At 39.2% G+C, this 23,353-nt stretch overlaps 1 protein-coding gene across 1 annotated transcript in view; it reads left to right on the forward strand.

The window, feature by feature from the left end:
• PCDH15 (protocadherin related 15) overlaps nucleotides 1-23,353 on the forward strand; it is a 741,840-nt gene that overhangs the window by 678,482 nt on the left and 40,005 nt on the right. Inside the window, exons 25-26 of the mRNA XM_049646661.1 lie at nucleotides 370-585; nucleotides 7,887-7,975. Coding sequence (XP_049502618.1) covers nucleotides 370-585; nucleotides 7,887-7,975 — 305 coding nt within the window. The remainder of the gene's footprint in view (nucleotides 1-369; nucleotides 586-7,886; nucleotides 7,976-23,353) is intronic.

Genomic DNA, 23,353 nt, shown 5'->3' on the forward strand with positions numbered 1-23,353 from the left:
TATGCCTATTACACAAGACAATGGCTAGGTAAACAATCACTCCCATCCTTAAACCAATTTGGATCCCAGCCCAGAGTGGAATGCATCAGACATGCCAATCAAAACACTTGATTCACTGACTGGACCCGGTTAGTGTCTGTGTCCTTGGAATTCACCCTTGGGTAGTCATTATCATTCATCCCTGTGGACACAAAGGCTGATAATCTACAGGATGATATCCAGAACAATAGACAGTTAAGAGGGTTGTGTTGTGTTATTATCACAAAAGAACATCAGTCTTACAAACAGAAATAAGCCCTTTAATACAGGCTATTTTTTTCCTGCTTATTTATACCCTGTGTTTTGTTTTGTTTTGTTTTCCCCTCCTAGGCTACTGACAAAGATACTGGCAATTATAGTGCCATGGCATACCGACTCATCATTCCACCAATTAAAGAGGGAAAAGAAGGATTTGTGGTAGAAACATACACCGGGCTCATCAAAACCGCTATGCTTTTCCACAACATGAGAAGGTCCTACTTCAAATTCCAAGTCATCGCAACTGACAACTATGGGCAGGGGCTAAGTGGCAAGGCAGATGTGCTGGTAAGTAGGTGAAAGTTGAGATTAGGGGACCGGAGTGCAGTTACCCCATTGTCAGTGCTTTCAACTAATAGAATTTTTTTTATTTAAGTTTTATTTACTTATTTTGAGAGAGAAAGAGAACGAGCAGGGAAGGAGAGGAGAGAGAGGGAGCGAGAGAATCCCAAGCAGGCTGTGCACTGTCGGCACAGAGCCCCACATTGGGCTCGAACCATGAGATCGTGACCTGAGCCTAAGAATCGGACGCTTAACTGAATGAGTCACCCAGGTGCCCCAACTCATAGACCTTTTAAGTTTAATCCAAATAGGTTTTCTAAAACCTAAATTAATTTTCATCCAGGTTGTTAATAAGGCTGTGCATTTTTTTCACACTTGGGAACTACATCATGATATGTTTTTATATATGATTATGACAGCAATTCCAAAGTATCGGATTACTGTTTGGTCTTCAGATCTCATTTTTACTATAGAGTTGGCTGGAGCTCCTTAAAATTTTTTAAATACTTCACAGAGTTGTGCTGGAGAAATTAAAATGTATGAAATTTGTATTAATGCTTAAATTCCTTTTAGACCTTTTGTAATTAAGAAAATAAAAGGAAATTTTTTGAAGCAAATTCCTGCTCCAATAGATGTAATTTCCTTATTTGACCCAAATCCCTAATGATAGCATCGATGATTCTTGACTAAGTTATATTTGGCTCAGTCAAGAACATTGCTTTCCTCTGCTTCTTCTTAGGCTGGACACCATCTCAGTGGTAGAGCATACCCAAGGGTGGTTTGATATTACTGCTTATTCAAGGTGTTCAATACCCGTGTTTCTGACTTGTGGAATTTCCACCAACCTGGTGGTGTGGACTAGTTGGATTTTTCTATGATTACAAGTTGTAATTATTACTGGAAATGCTTCTCACATAAAGGCATCATCAAGTATAATTTTTCTTTTGCCATTTGCATCTTATTAAATCTTCATTTTCACCGTTCCATGTAATTCTCTAAACTAGTTTAACCTTCTCAGATATGCAGACAGCAGGATCAATGTTTTTCTTCTACATAGGTACTCATGAAGACCAACCACCTTGACTATGATGGCTATGAAGTTCGAACATCCCCATTTAGAACAGTGCAGTGGTGGTAAACAAAGGCCAATCTAAGTCTGGAAGATTTGACATAGAAGATACTAACGTTGACACTGATTTTTGATAAAATTAAGATCTGCAAACCTAATATAAAATAATGTTGCTATTTCCCTTCCTGTTAAAGGGCTGCACACTGTGATGGTGTAAGATTAGCCACTAGGGTAATTACGCTAAGTATTTATAATTAAAATACTACTTTGTGGCACCTGGGGGGTTCAGTCGATTGAGCGTCCAACTCCTTATCTTATGATCCCAGAGTCGTGGGGTCGAGCCCCGCATCAGGCTCCACACTGAGCATGGACCCCCTTAGGATTCTCTCTCTTCCTCTCCATGCCCCTCCCCCTCCTAAAATAAAAAAATACTACAATCACATAAATAAAATATAACTATGTAGATTATATTTGTAATATGTACATAAGCTATGCGAAGTTTATGGGTTTCTTATTTCGACTCTATAAACTATTGTGTGGAAATTAAAAAGTATACCTTTAAAACTACCGTGTGTGTGTGTGTGTGTGTGTGTGTGTGTGTGTGTATGTGTGTGTGGAAAACTTCCTAGCAAAACAACATTTATGATAAGTCTGAAATACTGTCAGGCAAGAGAAGGGAATGTGGAGAGAAAGGGAGAAATGAGGCTTTGATGGAGAGGGAACGGCCTGGGCCAGAACCGAGAAGGAAGACAAGTTGTGACAGCCTGAGTCCCGGAGAGATAGTACTCAGCCCAGAGCAGCGAGTGAGCAGAGTGCATGAGAGCCGAGAGCCAGGCTGGGCATGGCAGTAGGTGGCTCATGTGGTGGTCGTCGGCCATGTTAACAAACTGGAACTTTTTCTTAAAAGTAGTGGGAAAGCATTGGAAAATTTTTAGCAGGAGTGAGTGAAGGTAAGATTTTTAATTCAGAAGAAACCTTCTTGCTTATTGGGACTCTGTTCTCCCAAGAGGACACTCCTCACGCTGCTGGCTTCTGTTTGAATCCTTTTCTGTTTCTGTTTGCCGCACTTCAGACCACACACTGGCCGAGGGGGACCTCTGAGCGTGACGTGGCTACTTCTAGACCTTCTCTCTTCTTGAGATCCAGCCTTGGTTCTCCCCGTCTGAGCCTGTCACTCACTCTCCCTCACATTGTTGCTGTGATCTCCCAAACCTTGGGTCTTCCCCCCACCAACACACTCAGTGAGTTAAGTTTCTGGTTACTGTCACCATTTCCAGCAATCCCATTGTCCTGATTTTTGGCAGTTTCACACACACAAATGATTCCTCCAGTATCCTGAATTTACAACCTCTTGGCTGCCTCTACTCCGGTGCTTTTGCCCTCCACCCTATTGCATCCACTAGAAACCAGCTATTTCTGCCATTACCAGTGAATGCATCCCCTCTATAACCTCCATTTCAAACCTCCCACTCTTCGAAAGTAATACTGAACATACCCAGCTAACACCAGCACTCCGTGGCTCCTCCAGGACCTTCAGTCCATTTAGCCTCCCTCCACCCTCATGGTTTCTCTCTGCTGCACACTAGCTTTATAGTACAACACTGACCACCATAAGCCCTCCGTCACATAGGGATTCAACTTCCTTGCCCTTTCTCCCGACATCATACTCATTTGGCAAAACATAAGTCTAAATAATTCCAACATTCTCCTCTCTCCAGACCTATAGTCATGCTGAGTATGTCTCCAGAAACATACACAGTTGTAGAGTCTTACTTTAAATTAATGATAAAAGCCCCCACGTGAGCACCACACTGTGCTTCCTGGTCCCTCCACGCGTCTCTCCTGCAAGAGTCCCTATTGTGCAGTCCTCCAGTGTCTTCTCGACCTCACTGTTGTCTGGGTAATGGACATTCTGTTTCACTGAAAGATAAAATTAAGGCATTAGAAGACGACTGCTACAACCTGCACCACGAATCCTACTGATCTACCAGAATTTATACCAGTGTATGCTCTGTCTTCTTCCCTGCTCACTTAGACAAGTTCTTTATGCTCCTGTCATTACTTCTACCTGTACGACAGGCCCAATCCGCACCCACCAGCTCTGGGACATCGTTTCAGCCGCTCTTCTGTTTCTTTTATGCAAGAGCCATATCAATCTCCCCTTTATTGGATTATTCCCATAAACATGCTGGTTTTCCATCTTCCAAACTGATGTTAAAAACCTCTTGACCTACATCTCCTTCCAAATACCACTTCATTTCTATGTTCCTCTTTCCAGAAAAACTCACTGCTGGGGTGAGCTCTAGGTTTTTGCTGTGGAATCTCTCTTGAACTGTCTCTAATTATAACTCTGCTCCAAGCCCTCATCCAGAACTTCCATGTTACTAAATTCATTGGTAATGTCAGTCGTCATCGTATTTGAACCATCAGCAATACTCGACTGCCTATTACCTTTATGAGGCTTCTGGGCCACATTATCCTGTGGTCATCTCTTACCTCACTGTTCGTCCCTTCTCAGTCTCCTTTCTGGTTCATTTTCTTCTCCTGACCTTTTAATATTGATGTTTCTTCTGGGTCAGACATTAATTCTCTTTTCTGTCTATTCTCACTCCGTAAACTCATTCAGTCACCAGAACTTTAAAATGTCATCTATATATTAAAGAACATCACATTTACGTTTTGGCCCCAAAGATCATTTCTGAACAGCAAATTCATAGATCTGTGTGCACACTGGAAAGTTGGGTGAAGATGCCTATTTAATGTTTCCTGAACTGAGTTCCTCTTCTTCATCACATCTCTTCACTCTGTCATCCCTCCCTCCCTCCCCGTCTCCTCAGTTTTACTCGATGACCAGATCATCTTTGTGTTCCTTAGGCTAAAAAGCTCTTGATTCCTTTCTCTCCTAAGGCACACAATGAATCCCTCAGTAAATACTGTGGGATTCATAAATGTTATGTATATATGTGTGTGTGTGACGAACATATATATGTATATGTATGTGTGTGTGTATATGTGTGTGTGTGTGTGTGTGTGTGTGTGTGTGTGTGTGTGTGTATATATATATATATATATATAAATGTATATGTTATCTACACATTTTTCAACCCTTCTCCTATTGGAGCCTGGTTGAAACCACCCTCCTATTTCACCTGTGTCATCTCACAAACTCAGTAACTTGCCCCCATGCTTCCTCTCTTCCCCTACTCAAGTCTGGTGTTAATATAGCAGCCAAAGTGATCCCTTACAAGGTAATTCAGGTCTTCTTGTTTCTCTGCTCAAAAGCTTTTCCTATCACCCAGGTCTTTCAGAGAAATTCCTGGGTCATTACAGAAGACTATGAGGCCCTGGATAATCTGGCCTTCATTGACATCATTTTCTATTCTCCATTGAAGTCCTTCAGACCCAGTAATATTGGCCAACTTGCTGTTCCCCAAATAGGCATACATGCCCTCACTTTTGTGATTTTGCAGTGCTTCTGTCTAGAATGTTCTTTCCCCCAAAGTGTTCAGAACTAGCTCCCTCATCTCCTCCAAATATTTGCAAGGATGTATTTCACACTGGAGCCTCCTCAGACCATCCAGCTCAGAATTGCAGCCAACTGTGTAACATCACACCTCTTAATTGTTTTCTCTTTACAGTGGATTTATATTCATGTTCGTATTTCCACCCAGAAACTGCATGAGGATAGCTTTTTGTTTTTAATTAATTATTTTATTCCCTGATGTATCTCAAGTGCCCAGAATAATTCCTGACATACAGAGGGTACCCAGTGCCCATTCGACGGGTGAATCACCTCTGTCTTACAGTGTAAATTGGCAGTTATCAAAGTGTGGTCCATGGAGTGCCGAGAACCCCCCCCCCCAATCATTTTGGGGTTTGGTGGAGTCAAAACCTTTTTCATGAGACTGCTAGGGCATTGTTTGACTTTTTTACTGTATTGCATTTGCCCCACTATTTTCACTGTATCCTTCATAGTCATACATAAACAGGAAAAAAAAAAAAAAAAAGCTTGAAGAGTGTCCTTACTCGTAAGCAGTAAAACTGATTAATTTTAACAAACCTCCACTCTTGACTAAATACCTTTTCAATATGTTGTGTAATGAAATGGGAAGTATGCTTCGAACACTTCTGTTGTTTAAGGACGTAGAGGGCAGTCTGAAGGAGAACTATTATGTAAGCTGAATTGGCTGGGTTTTTGTTTTTTTACGCAATAGCTTTTGCTTTGAAAAAATAACTTGAGATAAAATAGGCTTATTCAGACTTGAATATTTGGTAGACATTTACACAAAAATGAATGAAGTGAGACGGTCAGTTCAAGGAAAACAACGGACAGTATTTGTGGCTACTGATAGCATCAAAGCTTCCAAGCGCAAAGTAGAATATTGGAACGCTTGGGGGCGCCTGGGTGGCTCAGTCGGTAAGCATCTGACTTCAGCTCAGGTCATGATCTCGTGGTTTGTGGGATCGTGCCTCATGTCTGCGCTCACAGCGCAGAGACTGCTTGGGATTCTCTCTCCCTCTCTCTGCCCTTCCCACCCCACTCTTGCGCACTCTCTTGCTCTCAAAATAAATGAATACACTTAAAAAAATGAAAGTAAATAAAAGTAAAATAAATTTTAAAGATAAAAAGAATATTGGAAAGCTTGTAGTCAGTCACCAGTGTGAGCCTGACAGCTTCCCATTATTAAAGACCATGAGATCAGTGGTCATTTTAAGGAATGTGACATTTTTCTTGATATTGTATTATGTAGTGTTTCAATATTTGAAGAATCTGTGTTACTCAGTGAACCGGCATTTTCCAAATGACCAATGCATGATATTAAAGCATCATTTGTGGGTAAAGATCCATTGAAAGTGGAAGATAGATAAATGTGTTTTAATGTAACTAAACCCGATTTTCAATTTCACACTCAGACTAGCACTTGACTTTTGGTGTTGTATCAAAGACTATACAAAGCTGTCTAAAAAAGATTATTAAGCTGCCTCTTCCTTTTCAAGAAAAATGAGATGGCACCAGAGACCAGTCAGGAGAGACAGTGACCAGCAAGAGAAGGTGAGGGTTTCTAGAGCTTTGCTGTCCAGTGTGTTAGTCACTTGTCCTCTGTGGCTACTGAGCACTTGAAATGTGGCCGTGTCACATTGAGATGTACAGTAAGTACGCATACAGTACACACTGGGCTTCAAAGACTTAGTATAAAAAATGTAAAATGTCTCAATAAGTTGTTTTGTATTGGTTGTGTGTTGGGATGATAATCTATTAACATACTGGGTGAAGTGTATTATTAAATGGCTTTCACTATTTTTTTAATCTTTCTATCGTGGGGACCAGAAACTTTTAAATTACATATCTGCATGTATGTGTGGCTTACATTAATTTTTTTATTGGCCACTACTATCTGAAGTACCTGGGCACAAATAGATAAAAAAAGGAAAGCTAAGAAGTTCATTAGGAAGAATTAGAAGAACTTAGAAATAATACGTACACTGGCAACCTCTGATTTTAGAATGTGTGCTTCACAAATGTTACTTTTTCTTCTTTTGACTCTTTCTTGTAATTTTAATCCATTACAGAGATTGAACCCAACAATAATAGAAATATGTTTTTAAAAAGTCTTTATAAGCAGAATTTTATAAGCAGAATTGCTTCAAAAATGACCTGTTTATTTCTGGAAATATTTGCCTAACCACTGCACTGGGAAAGTAACATAAATAAGATCTAGGATTGGTAAACATTTAAATACCTTTGTTGTACATGATACACAAAGCCAGTATTCAGGGATGTAACAAACCCAGCATCTGCTGAAGCAGACATGAAGGCTGTCTAATGATCCCATGGAATGAATTATTCTAACTACTCACATCTCAGCTTCTTAGTCACACTGGATGAATGCTTTCCCGAGATTTGTAAAACCTGTGTTTTCCATTATCCTGAGTGTTCTTAAATAACCCGATTAGAAGAACAAACGTGCCTTCCTTCATGCTTTAGACAATCACCAACCAACAAAAAAAACCCATACAAACCAACAAGAGTAGAAGTCACTTAGGGCTCTGTTACTTCTAAGTAAGCAATGATAGTCTACCCATCTCCACCTGCCCAACATCCAATGGCGGTTGTCTAACTAAAGATACTTATTCCTAAATGAAACATGGGGAGCCACTGGGTCTATGCATAGTAGGAAAGAAATGGTTATAAAAATGCTCGTTAGTTCTCAACGGGCTCTGGTTCTCCTCCCTGCAGGTCTCTGTGGTCAACCAGCTGGACATGCAGGTGATCGTTTCGAACGTGCCCCCGACTCTGGTGGAGAAAAAGATAGAAGACCTTACAGAGTAATGGATTTTTGCTTACTTATATGTCTATATTCATATAGCTATATTTTTATTGCACTAGGTCATTTTAATTACCACAGTGTTCAGATTAAACCCATAAAACACCATCTTAATAATTCAGTGTACCCTTTTCCTGAAATGGAGAGCTTCACTTAAAATACGTGGAGATTCTGAGAGTGCCTTCAAAGAGGTATGGAAATTAGATGTGAGATGATGCTGTTATTCAGGATGCTTTGACCGATGCATCAACATAACCTCAAAACGCTGCAGAGAAGAAAGGAATCTTAAGAGTCATTATTAGAGTATATATCTTGATTTTTTTGTGGCCCCAAATGATTCAGAAAACTCATTGAGTCATCAATCCAGTGAGCCCAGGGAATGTTATTTCTCAAAGTGATGGCTCTAGATGGCCAAGTCTTATTCTTTCAAAAACCAAGGAGACTAATTTTAGACAATATTAGAAAATATGCCACATTGTGCCTTTTGAACAGTGTATACCTAACATGTCATTGTTGAATCAGACAAAGTTGGGACTATTTATGAAGCCACAGTTCTCTGATACTCTGAATGCTATCAAAGATTACTAAATGTCTTTACTAGTTCACTCTGAGCCAGCCAACCTAGCCTGCCATCATTTCATAATTTTTAGATGGACACTCATTTGTTAATTCTGCATCTTCCCTTGAGTTCAGGTTGACAGGTACCAATTTCTCACTGCTTCTCTCTAGCAAAATATCTTTCACTTCCAAGTTGCCAGAAGAAGCTTCAGATATCAGATGGCGAAACTTTTAGTAATTATGTGTCGTATACAATAAGAAAAGCTTAATGAATGCCTGAGTATTTCTTCTGTAATAAAAGCATGCACTCTGTAACAATTATCTCTTACTACGCCACAAACTTAACCTTCGAGCGCCATGTACAATGTCCTGTGGAGAAGAGGATTCTCAATATTTATGCTTGGAATATCAATCATTCAGTGTCTGGGTTACCGCTACAGAAGGGGTTTATGTACACTTAACCTCTTGTCAAAATAATAGCTGATTTACACCTGAAAAAAAATCTAGAATCACGCCTGTCTCTTAGCTGCTTTAATGTTATCTATGGAAGCAGACTTTCTCCGATTGTACCTTCAAAATATGGTACAACCATCTTCAACCTCTAACCCTTCATTCTGCTTTCTTTGTCTTCAAAGCATTAACTAATATTTTCACTCTACGTCAATTTCCCACCGAAGTATAAGTTCCATGAGGATAGGATGCTGTCCTGTATTTTCATTGCTGTCATTCAAGTTATGTAGTAGGCACCCTATCCATTTTATTGAATGGAAATTTTATACAAGCTAAATCATGATTCCCCTTTCTCATATCAAGACAAAATTTATGAAAACTGAAGAAATGGCAATGTAGAAGTATGATTTCATAGCAGTTTTATGATTTTTCCCCCTCTTAAGTGGAAAGGAAGACCTGAATGAGAAAGAACAGGCAGCTTTCTAGTCTTGAAAGAAATATATCCCTGTGAAAGGAGCTTAGACTTTGTGTCACATATCAGTTTTGGAACACGATCAAGATGCCTTGGTCTTCCCCAGTCGGCCTTACCATGTCTTATCATTTGTTCACAAAAGCTGGTGAAGCTTATATCGTGGGATTGTTGTGAAGAACTCAATAATATAAGCCATGTAGGGCAGTGAGAATTGTGAATATTCAGTAAATAACAGATATTCTAACACCGAGGTTAGTGAGCCAGTCTGGAGTGTGAAGATAGAGATGCCAGTTTTTTCCAGAGGGTAGTTTAGTGTGGAGCTCAGATTACGGGTTCAACCTGACCAGTTTGAAACCTAGGGTAACTGTGTGACCTTCAGGCAAGAGATTTAGCACTTAGGGCCACACTTCCTCGTCTAGAAAATTGGAACAAGGATGTCAATCCTGTGTTGTGTTTGATAAAATTAAAGGTACATTTAGGCAGTATAGCATCATTTGTCAGCAGTTGTGTGGTTGAATCATTCAGGGCCACAAAATCAAGATCTAGACTCTCATAGTGAATGTTGGGATTTCTTTCTTCTATGCAGCGTTCGCTGGTTATGATGATGAATCAGAGTGCTCTGGATAACAGGATGGTATAGCAGGCACATGCCTAATTCCTTAGTGTCAATTTTTAAAAATCTGTGTTAATTTAGAGATTCTTAAGCACAAAAATTTCTGATCCCTTTAAAAAAGTAGACTATTTGTTTAGAGCAGTTTTACATTCACAGCGAAACTAGGCAGAAGATGCACAGCGGATTCCCAAGTGCCCCCACTCACAGCTTCCCTCACTGTCACCATCGTGCCTCCGAATTAGTGGCGCCTTTGTAGCAAACCGACATGGACACATCGTAAACGCCCTAAACTCATAGTGCACGTGAGGTTTCCTCTTGCCGGTGTGCACACTGTGGGTTTGAACTCATGGCTAACGGCCTTTACCTATCACTGTGTCCCGTACAGTGTGTCACTGTACGGGACACAGAATAGATCCACTGCTGTCAACGTCCTGTGTCTCCACCTCTTCATCCCTCCTTTCCTCTCTTCCCCTGGCAACCACCGCTCTTTTTACTGTCTCTCTGGTTTTGCCTGGTCCGGAATGTCTTATGGTTGGAATCCTGTGGTCTGTAGTCTTTTTTGATTCCTTTTTGAAAGCTGCTGGTAGTCCTGATAAGGACTGTTAGATCTGATTCAGCCTGATGAAGCACCAAACACCCTTTAGTGTCCAGGGGAGGAATAAAAATACACAGTAACTGAGGTAGACAACAGAAGGACAGCTTGTTCAATAAAACAAGAATTTATTGTTCCAGTGACCAGACTAACCAGCACGTTGTTTCCTATAGACGTTCTTAGATGGCAAGTCACATTACCATCAAAGATATTTTCTTTTTATTTCTTTTTTTTAATGTTTATTTATTTTTGATAGAGAGACAGAGCATGAGTAGGGGAAGGGCAGAGAGAGAGAGGGAGACACAGAATCCGAAGCAGGCTCCAGGCTCAGAGCTGTCAACACAGAGCCCAATGCAGGGTTGTGAACTCACAAACCAGGAGATCATGACCTGAGTCGAAGTTGGACACTTGACCAACTGAGCCACCCAGGTGCCCCCATCAAAGACATTTTCTATAGTCCCCATATCTTTATCCGTAAGAAGGAAACTTAAATTCCATATGATCATCACTTTTTTTTTTCTTCCTTTAGACAGACCCATAAATGAGGCCAGATCATAATCCATAGTTTTCTTGGCAAGTGTGAAATCAGTACAAACCGGGAGGGTTGATAAAATAAAAATTTGATGACCTAATACAATCATTTCATGATGGGGAAGATTTTGCAAAGGGGGTCAGTATCCTTTGATGGCCAAGAACACAAAGCCTGGAAAACAGAATGCTCCTTGTAAATGAGCGTTGCTATAGTGATGGTAATGATTATTCCCCATGCCCCTGGCATAAATGGCTCTACTGAACACTTTCAGGTTTTGTTTTGTTTTGTTTTTTTACTACCTTTGTTATCTGGGTTTAGGGAATTTATGGGAGACCAACGCTCCTTTGTAATGAAACATGTTTCTTTTAAATTGTATTAACTTATTCAGCAAATTCCAGTGAGAATCTGTGGCTGCAGGTGGCTCTTTCATGTCTATGTTCTCAAGTACTTTAGGCTAAATTTAGGATTTATCTCTTTGTGGGCTCTGACTTAACAAATGCTTGAGGTTAAGGGGTGGGACAGGGCTGTAAGGATGAGGATGGGGAAACCGGGCTATGACCAGCAAAGGACTGGCGGTAGTGTGTGAAGAGGAAGCTGGGAAATGTTGGGGTCCGTGTCTCCTTTCTCCATCCACTTCATCATGAAGCCCAAATGAATAGAAGAAGGTTGGGATTCTAAAATTTAAATCTTTAAGAATCTGCAGAAATGGCATTTTTTGAAGCGTATGCATCAAGGAGTTTCAGAAATACTGTGTTCCAGCATGAATTGGAATTGAAAATTAAGGTCACAGAGTTGCTCAAACACTTCTCTTACTTTCTAAATACGATATGAAAATTCAGCGACCGTAGACTTTATTGAAGTAGTTATTGATTTGGCATAGGAGAGCCCATCTCCATGAAATATTGATACCGCATCTGAAATGTGTCTGTGTCACTAATTTATGGCTCCTTGAATTAAGGTTACAAAACATACTTCAGAAATCTAGCCGAGACACACATTTCTAGGATGAGAATTATGAAATCTCTTGGGAAGAGAATCATGAAACAGTAAACAGTAAATGCTCACACTTATATTTTCTTAAATCAGTGTAATAAAGACTGGTGTTGAGGGGAAAGGTCAAATGGAAAGGCAGATCAATAAACACATTAGCTTTGATCATTTTTACCCTCTCCTTGCTTTTGAGGTCCAGACACTCTAAAGGGACAGATATTCCTATTATAAATATTAATGTTAATAGACTAATACATTTGAAAGAGATTTTTGTAATGTTTATACTGTTACTTAAATTTTGGTTTTTACTACATTATTTCTTTCCATTATAATTTTTTTTTAATTTTTTTAACATTTACTTATTTTTGAGATAGAGACAGAGCATGAATGGGGGAGGGTCAGAGAGAGAGGGAGACACAGAATCTGAAACAGTCTCCAGGGTCTGAGCTGTCAGCACAGAGCCCGACACGGGGCTCGAACTCACTGACCATGAGATCATGACCTGAGCTTAAGTCGGACATTTAACCGACTGAGCCACCCAGGCACCCCTTTCCATTATACTTTTTTAAGTGTTAACAGTAATTTCAAATTTAAAAACAATAATTTTAAATCAATGGTTTTAATAACAATACTTATGTAAGTAAAATTCTATTTCCAAAAACAGATAGTAGCCTGAATTTAGTTAGCCAATATGCTTTAACTTGCAAATTCCTAATTTGGAGTGTTACACTCTCTGGATAGAAAAAAAAAATGCTTATTTATTCTATTCAGATTCCTATAAGAAAACACTTCAGAGAAAATCTCATGTAAAATTCCTAAATGATATATTAACTCCCCCCCTCCCCCACCCTCACCCAGGAAGTTGATTCTTCTTGAAGGGACCCTAGGCTCAAGCCCCACCCACCAGTGACTAGGTGACAGGTCTCTGGCCAATTAAACTCTCTAAGTCCTAATATCCATATGCAATGCTGGAAATCTATTAATTAAATAAAAAGTAGTTACCGGTTGTTAAGTACTGGAAGCGTGAGTATACTAAGCAAAGTCTGTGCTCCATGGAGCTTCCATTCTATGGGGGGAAAACAGCAAATAGAATAATAATAAATTCATATATAATATGTAACAATATGAAATTATGGAAGAAAGGTCCTGTCTCACATAGGATGATGGAGGAAAGCCTTGTGATAAGCTGAAATCAGAGCAGAAAGGAGTTAAGGGAGACAGCCAGGTGATTACCATGATGTGTGGGGGTGGGGGCCGTTTTCCCAGAGAGAGGACACTGCTGATGCGAAAACCCAGATGGAGGAGACTGTTGTCATATCAAGATAGGAAGTGAGTTCTATGGGATATCATGGGCCACTTGAAGGATTTAACATTTTACCCTGTGGAAGATACAAAGTCCATAGAACTGTTAGTCTGATATCATAGCCATGAGGCATATGAGTGCTTAACATGTGGTCAGTCCAAATGGAAGGTGCTCTAAGTATAAAATATACACCAGATTTAAAAATATTGGTAGCCCCCCGCCCAATAAAAGGACAATATCATTAATACTTTTAGATGGATTATACACTGAAATGGTATTTTTGGGGTGTATTGAGTGAAATAAATATATTAAAATTAATGTCACCATTTTTATTGTTAATCTTTTAATGTGGGTACTAAAAAATTTGAATTTGCATGTGATTTGCATTATATTTCTTTTGGCCAGTGTTACCTGTAAGGATTTGGACAGAGAAATAATGTTCTGGCTTAAGTTTTTAAATATTGTTGAGTGGGAGACAAAGTGAGGAGCTATGAGTCCAGGGAGAGATCTCCGGGGTTTGGACTGTTGTTAAGGTAGCTGCAGGAGAGATGTTTAGATGAAGGGTATATTTTGAAGATGCAGTCTATAAAATTTGTAAAATTCCTTGGTTTGGGGTCTTAGCAAATGGAAAAAATAAGTTTCTTTACCTGGCCACCGAAGACTTTGATAAAACGATATGTGGGAAGGTCACAGTATTCTCTTCTTGGAGACAGTCGACTTTATTTAGCAAGATTTGGTTCCCCACAATAAATGATGCCAGTTCCTTTTCTCGTCTTCATCCCGCTGATTTCTCAACTCAGTGATAAAGTGAAACTCCATTATCTACCTCCTCTCACCATGGCCGCTTCCCTAGCCCTGCAATAAGGTTATTTTCTTTTGTCTTATTTATTCCTCATGAACTGAGTGTATTATATATGTCAGGTATGGTATTATCCTATAAAACCATTTGCAAGCTGTTTCAAAAATATGTCCAGCTGGAACATATGGAATGTTATTATATCTGAGAGATTCTTCAGTTGTGTAGTCTTTCTTATTTGCTGTATTTTAAATTAAATTGTTATAAGTATTGGCAATCACAAGCCGATTTTAAGTATACTTAGCACAAAGATGTGGTCAAAGTTGAAGAGCTTATCAACAGAGAATGATCATAAGTGATCTAATTTTTATCACAATGAAGCACAGACAGTTCAATGTACAACTTTTGGAGACAACATTTTCCGAATTAGTCATGTAATAGCTATAAAATAAATTGAAGCTGATCATAAAAATAAAACACAAACTCAACATAAAATGTTGAGCTACTTTTTACTATTTAAGGTACAATTCATGATTCTTTAGAACACATAAATATGCTTTGGTTTTAGTCAGTCTTGGTGATTCATTGTTTCAACACAAAGGAAATTTATCTGCTATTTTTTTCAGAAATACTCAGTTTGGGGCTTCATTTTGGTAGAGAAGGAGAAGTCATCTCTTTTTGCAAGAAAAATACTTATTTTCAACTTACTGTGTTGATAATTCTTTACAGAATGGAAGTTGGCCCAGAATGCAATGAGGCTTTGATAGCATACTATCTGATGTTGTTATTCATACATATTGTAGTAGTATGTTTAATGCTTAATTCCTTGAAATGTGGGAAAGTATAGACATTTGAATTCCATTTCTATACAAATGTAGAATTAGTATTGCATGGTAATACAGCAAAGTTTTAAATTATCCCAGTGTCAGTATCGAGCTGAATCATAGTTACAAAGAGGGGTGCTTCAGTACTCTCATTTCTGGGGTCCTATTTGTGAGGGTCAAAATGTCCCATTTTGTATGAATTCTTAGTTTTCATTTGAAGATATGCTATCATAGCAGAAAATGAATATATTATTTACACTAAGGATTAAACTTCTGTCCAAATGGATCAAATTCACGGTACTTAGTATTTTGTTTCTGATAATATGTTTCTGATGTGTTAGGGTAAATTTTTATTTTTTTATTTCATGTTATATGCATTCTCCACATTCATATTACCCTTGACCCTCGAACAACATAGGGTTCAGGGGTGCTGTACAGGTGAAAATCCACATATGACTTTTGAATCTCCAAAATTTTAGCTAATAATACTCTACTGTTGACTGGAAGCTTTACCAGTAACACAGTCAATTAACACATATTGTGTGTGTTACACATATCATATGCTACATTCTAACAATAAAGTCAGAGAAAAGAAAACGATAGTAAGAAAATCATAAAGGAGAGAAATACATTTGTAGTGCTGTACTGTAAAAGCTCCATGTATATACGTGGAACCATGCTGCTCAGTGTTATATATGGGTCGACTATATACTTTCCTACATGCACAGTTAACCAAAAACAAATGACTTGTCAACTAGACTTCACTTTTTCTTAAGATACCATCGTATAGTAATTCAGTAAAACATTATGTATGCTGATGTCTTGCTTTCAATAGATTTGTTTCATATTTTAATGGTCACAATACCCATCATTCACTAACACATTTTAGAATCTTTTAATATTTTTTAAAGTTTATTTATTTTTGAGACAATGCCAGAGAAGAAGCGCAAGCAGCGGAGGGGTAGATAGAGGGAGACACAGAATCCGAAGCAGGCTCTAGGCTCTGGAGCCTGACGCGGGGCTTGAACTCACGAACCGTGAGATCATGACTTGAGCTGAAGTCGGACGCTTAACTGACTGAGCCACCCAGGTGCCCCATTTCAGAATCTTTATAGTCAAAACTATACTAGTTTCTGTTGGAAGAAACAAAAAGTACTAAAGGAAAATAAATGGTGTTTCTCAGTTAATACTTACCACCTGACACTTGTCATATAGAAAATTTAAATATATTATTTGTGCCATGTCCCCATCTTCCTCAGCAATATGGACATACAAGTACTTTTGTCTCTCTTTTATCTTTTTTCTGCTTTTTCATTGACACTCAAACCTTTGGAGACGATGAAAAGGAAGCCAAAACAAATAAACAAAATGCTTCCTATAATTCCATGGGGGATGTTTGGATTTTGTTTGTAAAGCGTTTGAAATATTTGAGCTATAGCTGTTTTTTTCAAGAAGAGATAAGTAGACTCTTCCTTAGCTGAAAATCTGTTTTCATGGAAGATCGATTTAAAATGCTATTTTTTGAGATTCGGAGCAGATAGAGACATTTTCTTTATTGCCTTTGTTTGCTCTGTGAGAAAAGTGGAAGCGTTAAAAAATAAAGTTGTATTGAAGGAGGTTTCCTGTTTAAGAGAATAGCAAGCTTGAAGCATAGGGTTTAGATTGAGGGGGAAATCTGTTTAATCCATAAGAGACCATTGTAATGAAGGTGCCAGTATATTGTCTAATATTCTTGTTTTAACTTATGATCTGTGCTATATTACATATAGCATTTATACATATAGCACAGATCATATGTATATGTATATATATAAAGAATTTGAATACTTATTAACATAAGTATTAAAGTTAATAAAAGAAAAGTTATATAAAAGTTAATAAAAGAAAAGGTTAATTTATACAGGTATATTCCATCCTGTGATTTGAGGGAAAGTGGCTATTCATACTCCAAAGGTGAAATCCATTAACAAAAACAGTGAAGAAAGGTATTTTCCAGCTTCCTATTGAACTTAGCTTTTGATCAAAAAAAAAAAAAAAAAATCATTGGGAGCATAGTTGGGAAATTAGAGAAGCAGAAACAAGTCGAGTATTATAATCTCTGTTTTACTTTTCCCAAATATCACACCACTGAGTTCCATTCATGTTTCAGAGCCTTTGCTCGCAAAATAGAACATAACTGGAAAATGGATGCAGGGTACAGATTGTTACATATGATATGTCTCCATTAAAATGTGAATCACGGTTGCTTCTAAAGGTCTTCAAAATATATAGTGGGTACTTTTTCCTTTAAAAATTCTTCTTTCTATCATAGTCTTTTTTTTTTTCCTGAAAGTTTTCTTTTTTAATTTTATTTTTTGAATTTACATCCAAATTAGTTAGCATATAGTACAACAATGATTTCAGGATGAGATACCTTAATGCCCCTTACCCATTTAGCCCATCCCCCCTCCTACAACCCCTCCCGTAACTTTCAGTTTGTCCTCCATATTTAAGAGTCTCTTCTGTTTTGTCCCCCCTCCCTGTTTTTATATTGTTTTTGCTTCCCTTCCCTTATGGTCATCTGTTCTGTGTCTTGAAGTCCTCATATGAGTGAAGTCATATGATACTTGTCTTTCTCTAATTTCACTTAGCATAATACACTCTAGTTCCATCCATGTAGTTGCAAATGGCAAGATTTCATTCTTTTTGATTGCCAAGTGATACTCCATTGTGTGTGTGTGTGTGTGTGTGTGTGTGTGTGTGTGTGTGTATATATATATATATATATATATATACCACATCTTCTGTATCCATTCATCCATCCATGGACATTTGGGCTCTTTCCATACTTTGGCTATTGTTGATAGCGCTGCTATAAACATGGGAGTGCATGTGTCCCTTCGAAACACTGCACCTGTATCCCGTGAATAAATGCCTAGTAGTGCAATTGCTGGGTCATTGGGGGAGTTCTGTTTTTAGTTTTTTGAGGAACCTCCAGACTGTTTTCCAGAGTGGCTGCACCAGCTTGCATTGCCACCAACAATGCAAAAGAGATCGTCTTTCTCCGCATCCTCGCCAACGTCTGTTGTTGCCTGAGTTGTTAATGTGAGCCATTCTGACAGGTGTGAGGTGGTATCTCATTGTGGTTTTGATTTGTATTTCCCAGGTGATGAGCAGTGTTGAGCATTTTTTCATGTGTCAGTTGGCCATCTGGATGTTTTCTTTGGAGAAGTGTCTCTTCATGTCTTTTTCCCATTTCTTCACTGGATTATTATTTTTGGGGGGGTGGGTGTTGAGTTTGATAAGTTCTTTATAGATTTTGGATACTAAACCTTTCTCTGATCTGTGATTTGCAAATATCTTCTCCCATTCTGTCAGTTGCCTTTTAATTTTGCTGATTGTTTCCTTTGCTGTGCAGAAGCTTTTTATTTTGATGAGGTCCCCATAGTTCATTTTTGCTTTTGTTTCCCTTGCCTCTGGAGGTGTGTTGAGTAAGAAGCTGCTGCGGGCAAGATCAAAGAGGTTTTTGCCTGCCTTCTCCTTGAGGATTTTGATGGCTTCCTGTCTTCCTTTTAGGTCTTTCATCAATTTTGAGTTTATTTCTGTGTATGATGTAGAAAGTGGTCCAGGTTCATTCTTCTGCATGTCACAGTCCAGTTTTCCCAGGACCACTTGCTTAAGAGACTGTCTTTATTCCATTGGATATTCTTTCCTGCTTTGTCAAAGATTAGTTGGCCATACGTTTGCGGGTCCATTTCTGGGTTCTCTTTTCTGTCCCCTTGATCCGAGTGTCTGTTTTTGTGCCATCATAGTCTTTTAAGTTTTATGGTGCAGAAGTTTTGCCAAATACAACAGCTTATTATTTTTTAAAATCAGTCCCACCCAGTGGTGGGAGGTAAATAGAGCATTTTATTGTGCAGCCCCTCAACTCGGAGACCCGACCAGCAAGAGCCCACACCTCTGTTCTCTTAGCTACATGTATGGTTCTCCTCCTGACTTCCTCCAGCTCATGCACAATTTACCTCTGACTATGCTGTTGCTTTTTTTAACATAAGAAATACATTCAGCTACAAGCGTATGTAAGAAAATCCCATTTGTATCAGCAGCAACACAAATGGTATTTTAGATACTTTCTTTTCTATCGAAACTGTATGAGATGCCACATTAAATTATTTTTTCAGTGTTCCACCTTTGCAAAGAGAAGTTGAGGCACAATGATTCATACAACAACACAAGGTAGGGGCATCTGGGTGTCTCAGGTTAATAAACATCTGACTTCGGCTCAGGTCATGATCTCACAGTTTGTGGGTTCTCCCGCATCGGGCTCTGTACTGACAGCTCAGAGCCTGGAGCCTGCTTCACATTCTGTGTCTCCCTCTCTCTCTCTCTGCCCCTCCTCTGCTCGTGCTCTGTCTCTGTCTCTCTTTCAAAAATAAGCATTAATTTTTTTTAAAAAAAAGGTAAAGTACGTGTCATATGAGTCATAAAAATAAAGCAAGCAGAATAGAAAGAAATGGAGGGAGTTGAGTAAGATGAGCAGAGAGAGGCCGTGACCATGCCCTGCAGATTGGTAGAGTGCTCCCAAACTTGCTTTTCATCATTTTAGGGTCAAAGTGAAAGAGGCAAACCAAGGAACAGACCAAAGGAACAGAATCAGTTAAAAATTGGCGAGGCGGGGCGCGGGACTTGCGGTGGGAAGACAGAACCATTTCTGAGTCAAATGCCAGAAGAGAAGGGGATGTTTCCATCCTGTGGAACATCACAGAATGTACAAAGTGTGATGTATGAAGTGGTCCGTGGTTCTCAGCACAGCACCTGGGACATGCTGTGGGTGGGGTCTCTAAGGTCTGTATTAACAGAGGACATAGTGCAGGGTATCAGGAAAGCCTGTGCTGTATCCCTGTGGGCATCCACAGTCCTATGGGTTCCTTTCAGCCAGGCTTTTGAAGAAACATCCACAAGTACCTGGGGTGGGGCTTGCAATCACTAACTGTGAGGGGCTTCTGTGACAACCACGACAAATAACTAATCTTTGTGCTGCTCTTTTTTATTTGTTGGGGGTTGTACACTTACTGGGCGCTAATTAACTTCTCACAGAGCCCTTTGGGGTAGGTCTGACTGCTTTCCCCTTGCACCAGTGAGTCCCCTGCAACATTGGAAGTTGAATACTTTCCACAGAGACACAGATAGCAAGTGGGAGAGGTTTAATCTGAATCTCCATGTAGGGGCCAGGGGCAGGCTGGGTCCCTAACCACTCCCTCTTTGCAGTGCTTCTTAAAAAGGAGGGAAACCTAATTACACATGCAACCCATCCTCTCCTGGGAGTGGGGCCACTAACTCACAGAGAAACTTCCATCAAAGGGTAATTTTAGCATGGCTCCTGCACACAGAGGGACGTCAATAGGATGGCTGCTGATCTTGGTGAAAAAAAATGAAAGCTAAATCCATAAGTAAACAGGTACCTACGTCAGCTATAAAACTTTTTCCTTAAGCCTCCACGCTTTTTATAATGCAATGTCTGGCTGAGCTCACGGAAGAGGTGCATATAGGTAAATGGATAAAGTGATGCTGTAAATTAAAATTTAGGGGCATCCACCAAAATGGTTTGAGAATAAACTACTTAAGTGAGCCAGCTCTTTATTGGTACCTTCAGTTTCTGATTAAAAAAAAAAAAATACTATTTACACAAGATTTCAGTTAAATATGCCTTTGAACATTTATTGTAAAATTTATTCAACATTTATTGTAAAAAAGCTATTTAGATAAACTATTTCTAGTTTAACTTATAAACTAGTTTAAATTTATTTCTTATTTTTTTAATGTTTATTTATTTTTGAGAAAGAGAGACAGTGCAAGCAGGGGAGGGGCAGAGAGAAAAGGAGACACAGAATCCCAAGCAGGCTCCAGGCTCCTAGCCATCAGCACAGATCCCGATGCCTGGCTCGAACTCACGAACCGTGAGATCATGACCTGAGCCGAAGTCTGAAGCTTAACCGACTGAGCCACCCAAACACCCCAAACTAGTTTAAATTTAAATTAATTAACATGTGGTAACAAAGTAAAAATATTTATATGCATGTATTTTCATATAAACTTTTATGTGTATAAAACATAACACATACATACAAATACACATATATAACATGTAAATATATATTCTTGTATAAATATATGCATATATATCCACCTATGTATATTTATATACATATAAAATGTATGTGTCAATTAATTTTACTTTAGTTTCTGAAACATTGTCTAAAGATTACATAGTGACATATTACTAAATAATTATGAGTACATTACAAATCTTTTAAGCTAAATTAGAAGAATAAACCCTAAATAAACATTTAATTTCTGGTTAATGATTATAATTGTTATACTAATTCGTTTGCATTGTATTTGCTTGTTAGAAGATCAAGCACCATGGTTTCTCTTAAAGTTTTTTCATAATCAAATACTAATCATATATATATATATATATATATATATATATATACATACACACACACACACATATATTTTTTTTTGAAATCGATATATTCCTCCCTAGAATATAGATTCATGGCGCATGTAAATGACTGAATTTTTTCCAGAATACAAATTCTTATCAAACTCTACAATGAGCAGCCTTGCAACTTAAAGCAGAATGCAAAATACACGGCCAGTAGAATTGCAAAGAGTCTAGCGGGACTGATGAGACAAGGACCAGGAAGATCAGGCAGATGTTGCTACCGTGAAAGAATTAGAAAATGAGTCTTGCTTTAGTGCAGCTGGACCTTAAAGGGGAATGTGCTTAATACTAGTTCTAACGTGCCAGCAATCGACTGAGGCTCCCTTGAGTGCAGGGAACTTTATTGGAAGCTGTGGGCAGGAACACAGGCTGGGGAATAGTCCGGAACACAGGCAGGTGCAGGAGCCTGGGAACAGGAAGTGGAGGAGTGAACAGGTGGGTACACAGTTTCAGTCTGATGAGCAGGGAGCACCTCACGTGAGTGGGTCCCAGCCGTCTTAAACTCTTGTGTCTTTGACTCAAGGACCAAACTCCAGGGAGAAAATGGCCTGGCCTGGGTCACCTGCGGTCTCCTTTGGCCTGGGATGAGGCAGGACAGGACCAGTGATTAAAGTCAGCCGTGTCTGCGGGAGACAAGGCTAATTCCTCCTTTGAAATCAGGGTGTTTGGAGGGAGAGAATATGAATGCTTTGTAACCAAAACCCAACGAAGTCTACACGGGTCCTGTAGGTATGAACGCCTTTTTTTCAATGCCTTCTTTTCACGTATCTCAACGGACTAAACCCAGTTCTCGTGGTGTGGCTAGCGCAGTCCCAGGCACGTAATTTTATCCACCAGGGAAATGAATGACAAAAGGGGGACAGTGGCTTCCATGTGCCAGAGTAGACGGCACACGTATGACAGTTCATTGCCAGCATGGGTGGCGGTGGGGGGCTAGATCAGCCTTGCTTGTTATTATTTGTGATTTTTAGCGGCAGAGACAAACATTAGAGCTTATTATTTTATAGTTCGTTTGGACCGTTTTAAATTCTAATTAAGTAGTGCTGATGAGAATTCACACGTCTTAACTGACAGAAAAGCAGCTAATGCAATTGGAAATTTGGGGCCTCACGGCTGCTTCACAGCAGGCATCGGGGATCAAGGAAAGGGGATAATGAATAATCATTTGCTCCATGTACAGTTTGCTAAAAAGTCTTTACATCTCGCCTGCTTAGGCTGCGAATACACCCTCATTTTGTAAGACCACACAGGAACAGGAGAAGCGGTCTCCTTCAGCTGTCTACGATGTGTCTAATAAAAGCAAATCTGGGTTTAGAAGAAAAAACTTGGTTTGTAAGGATTATTTGTTGGAAGGCAGGAGAGAGGAATTGACGTGCCAGGGAGAAGAACCATTGTAATGGGGAACTGTCTGACCAAGAGGTCCCATAGCTCTTGGGGATTAGGCAGAAAAAGCCTTTTTTTTTTTTTTTTTTTTTTTTTTTTTTTTTCCATAAGGAGTAGAGAGAATGAGAGGAGGGAAGGGGCCTTTAGGAGGCTTGTACACTGTCACAGTTTAAGGGTGGGTCAAAATTCAGAGACTTGAAAAAAGGACACAAATTTAACCAATGTTTGGGTAACAAGAACTTCTCCTTTTCCTTCCTGTTCCCCTTTCCCTTCTTCTCCTTCTTCCTCTCCTCCTCCTCCTCCTCCTCCTCCTCCTCCTCCTCCTTCTCCTTCCTCCTTCTCCTTCTCCTTCCTCCTTCTCCTTCTCCTTCCTCCT

This window comes from Panthera uncia, chromosome D2 (assembly GCF_023721935.1).
Source record: "Panthera uncia isolate 11264 chromosome D2, Puncia_PCG_1.0, whole genome shotgun sequence".
In the NCBI taxonomy this organism is placed as follows: Eukaryota; Metazoa; Chordata; class Mammalia; order Carnivora; family Felidae; genus Panthera; species Panthera uncia.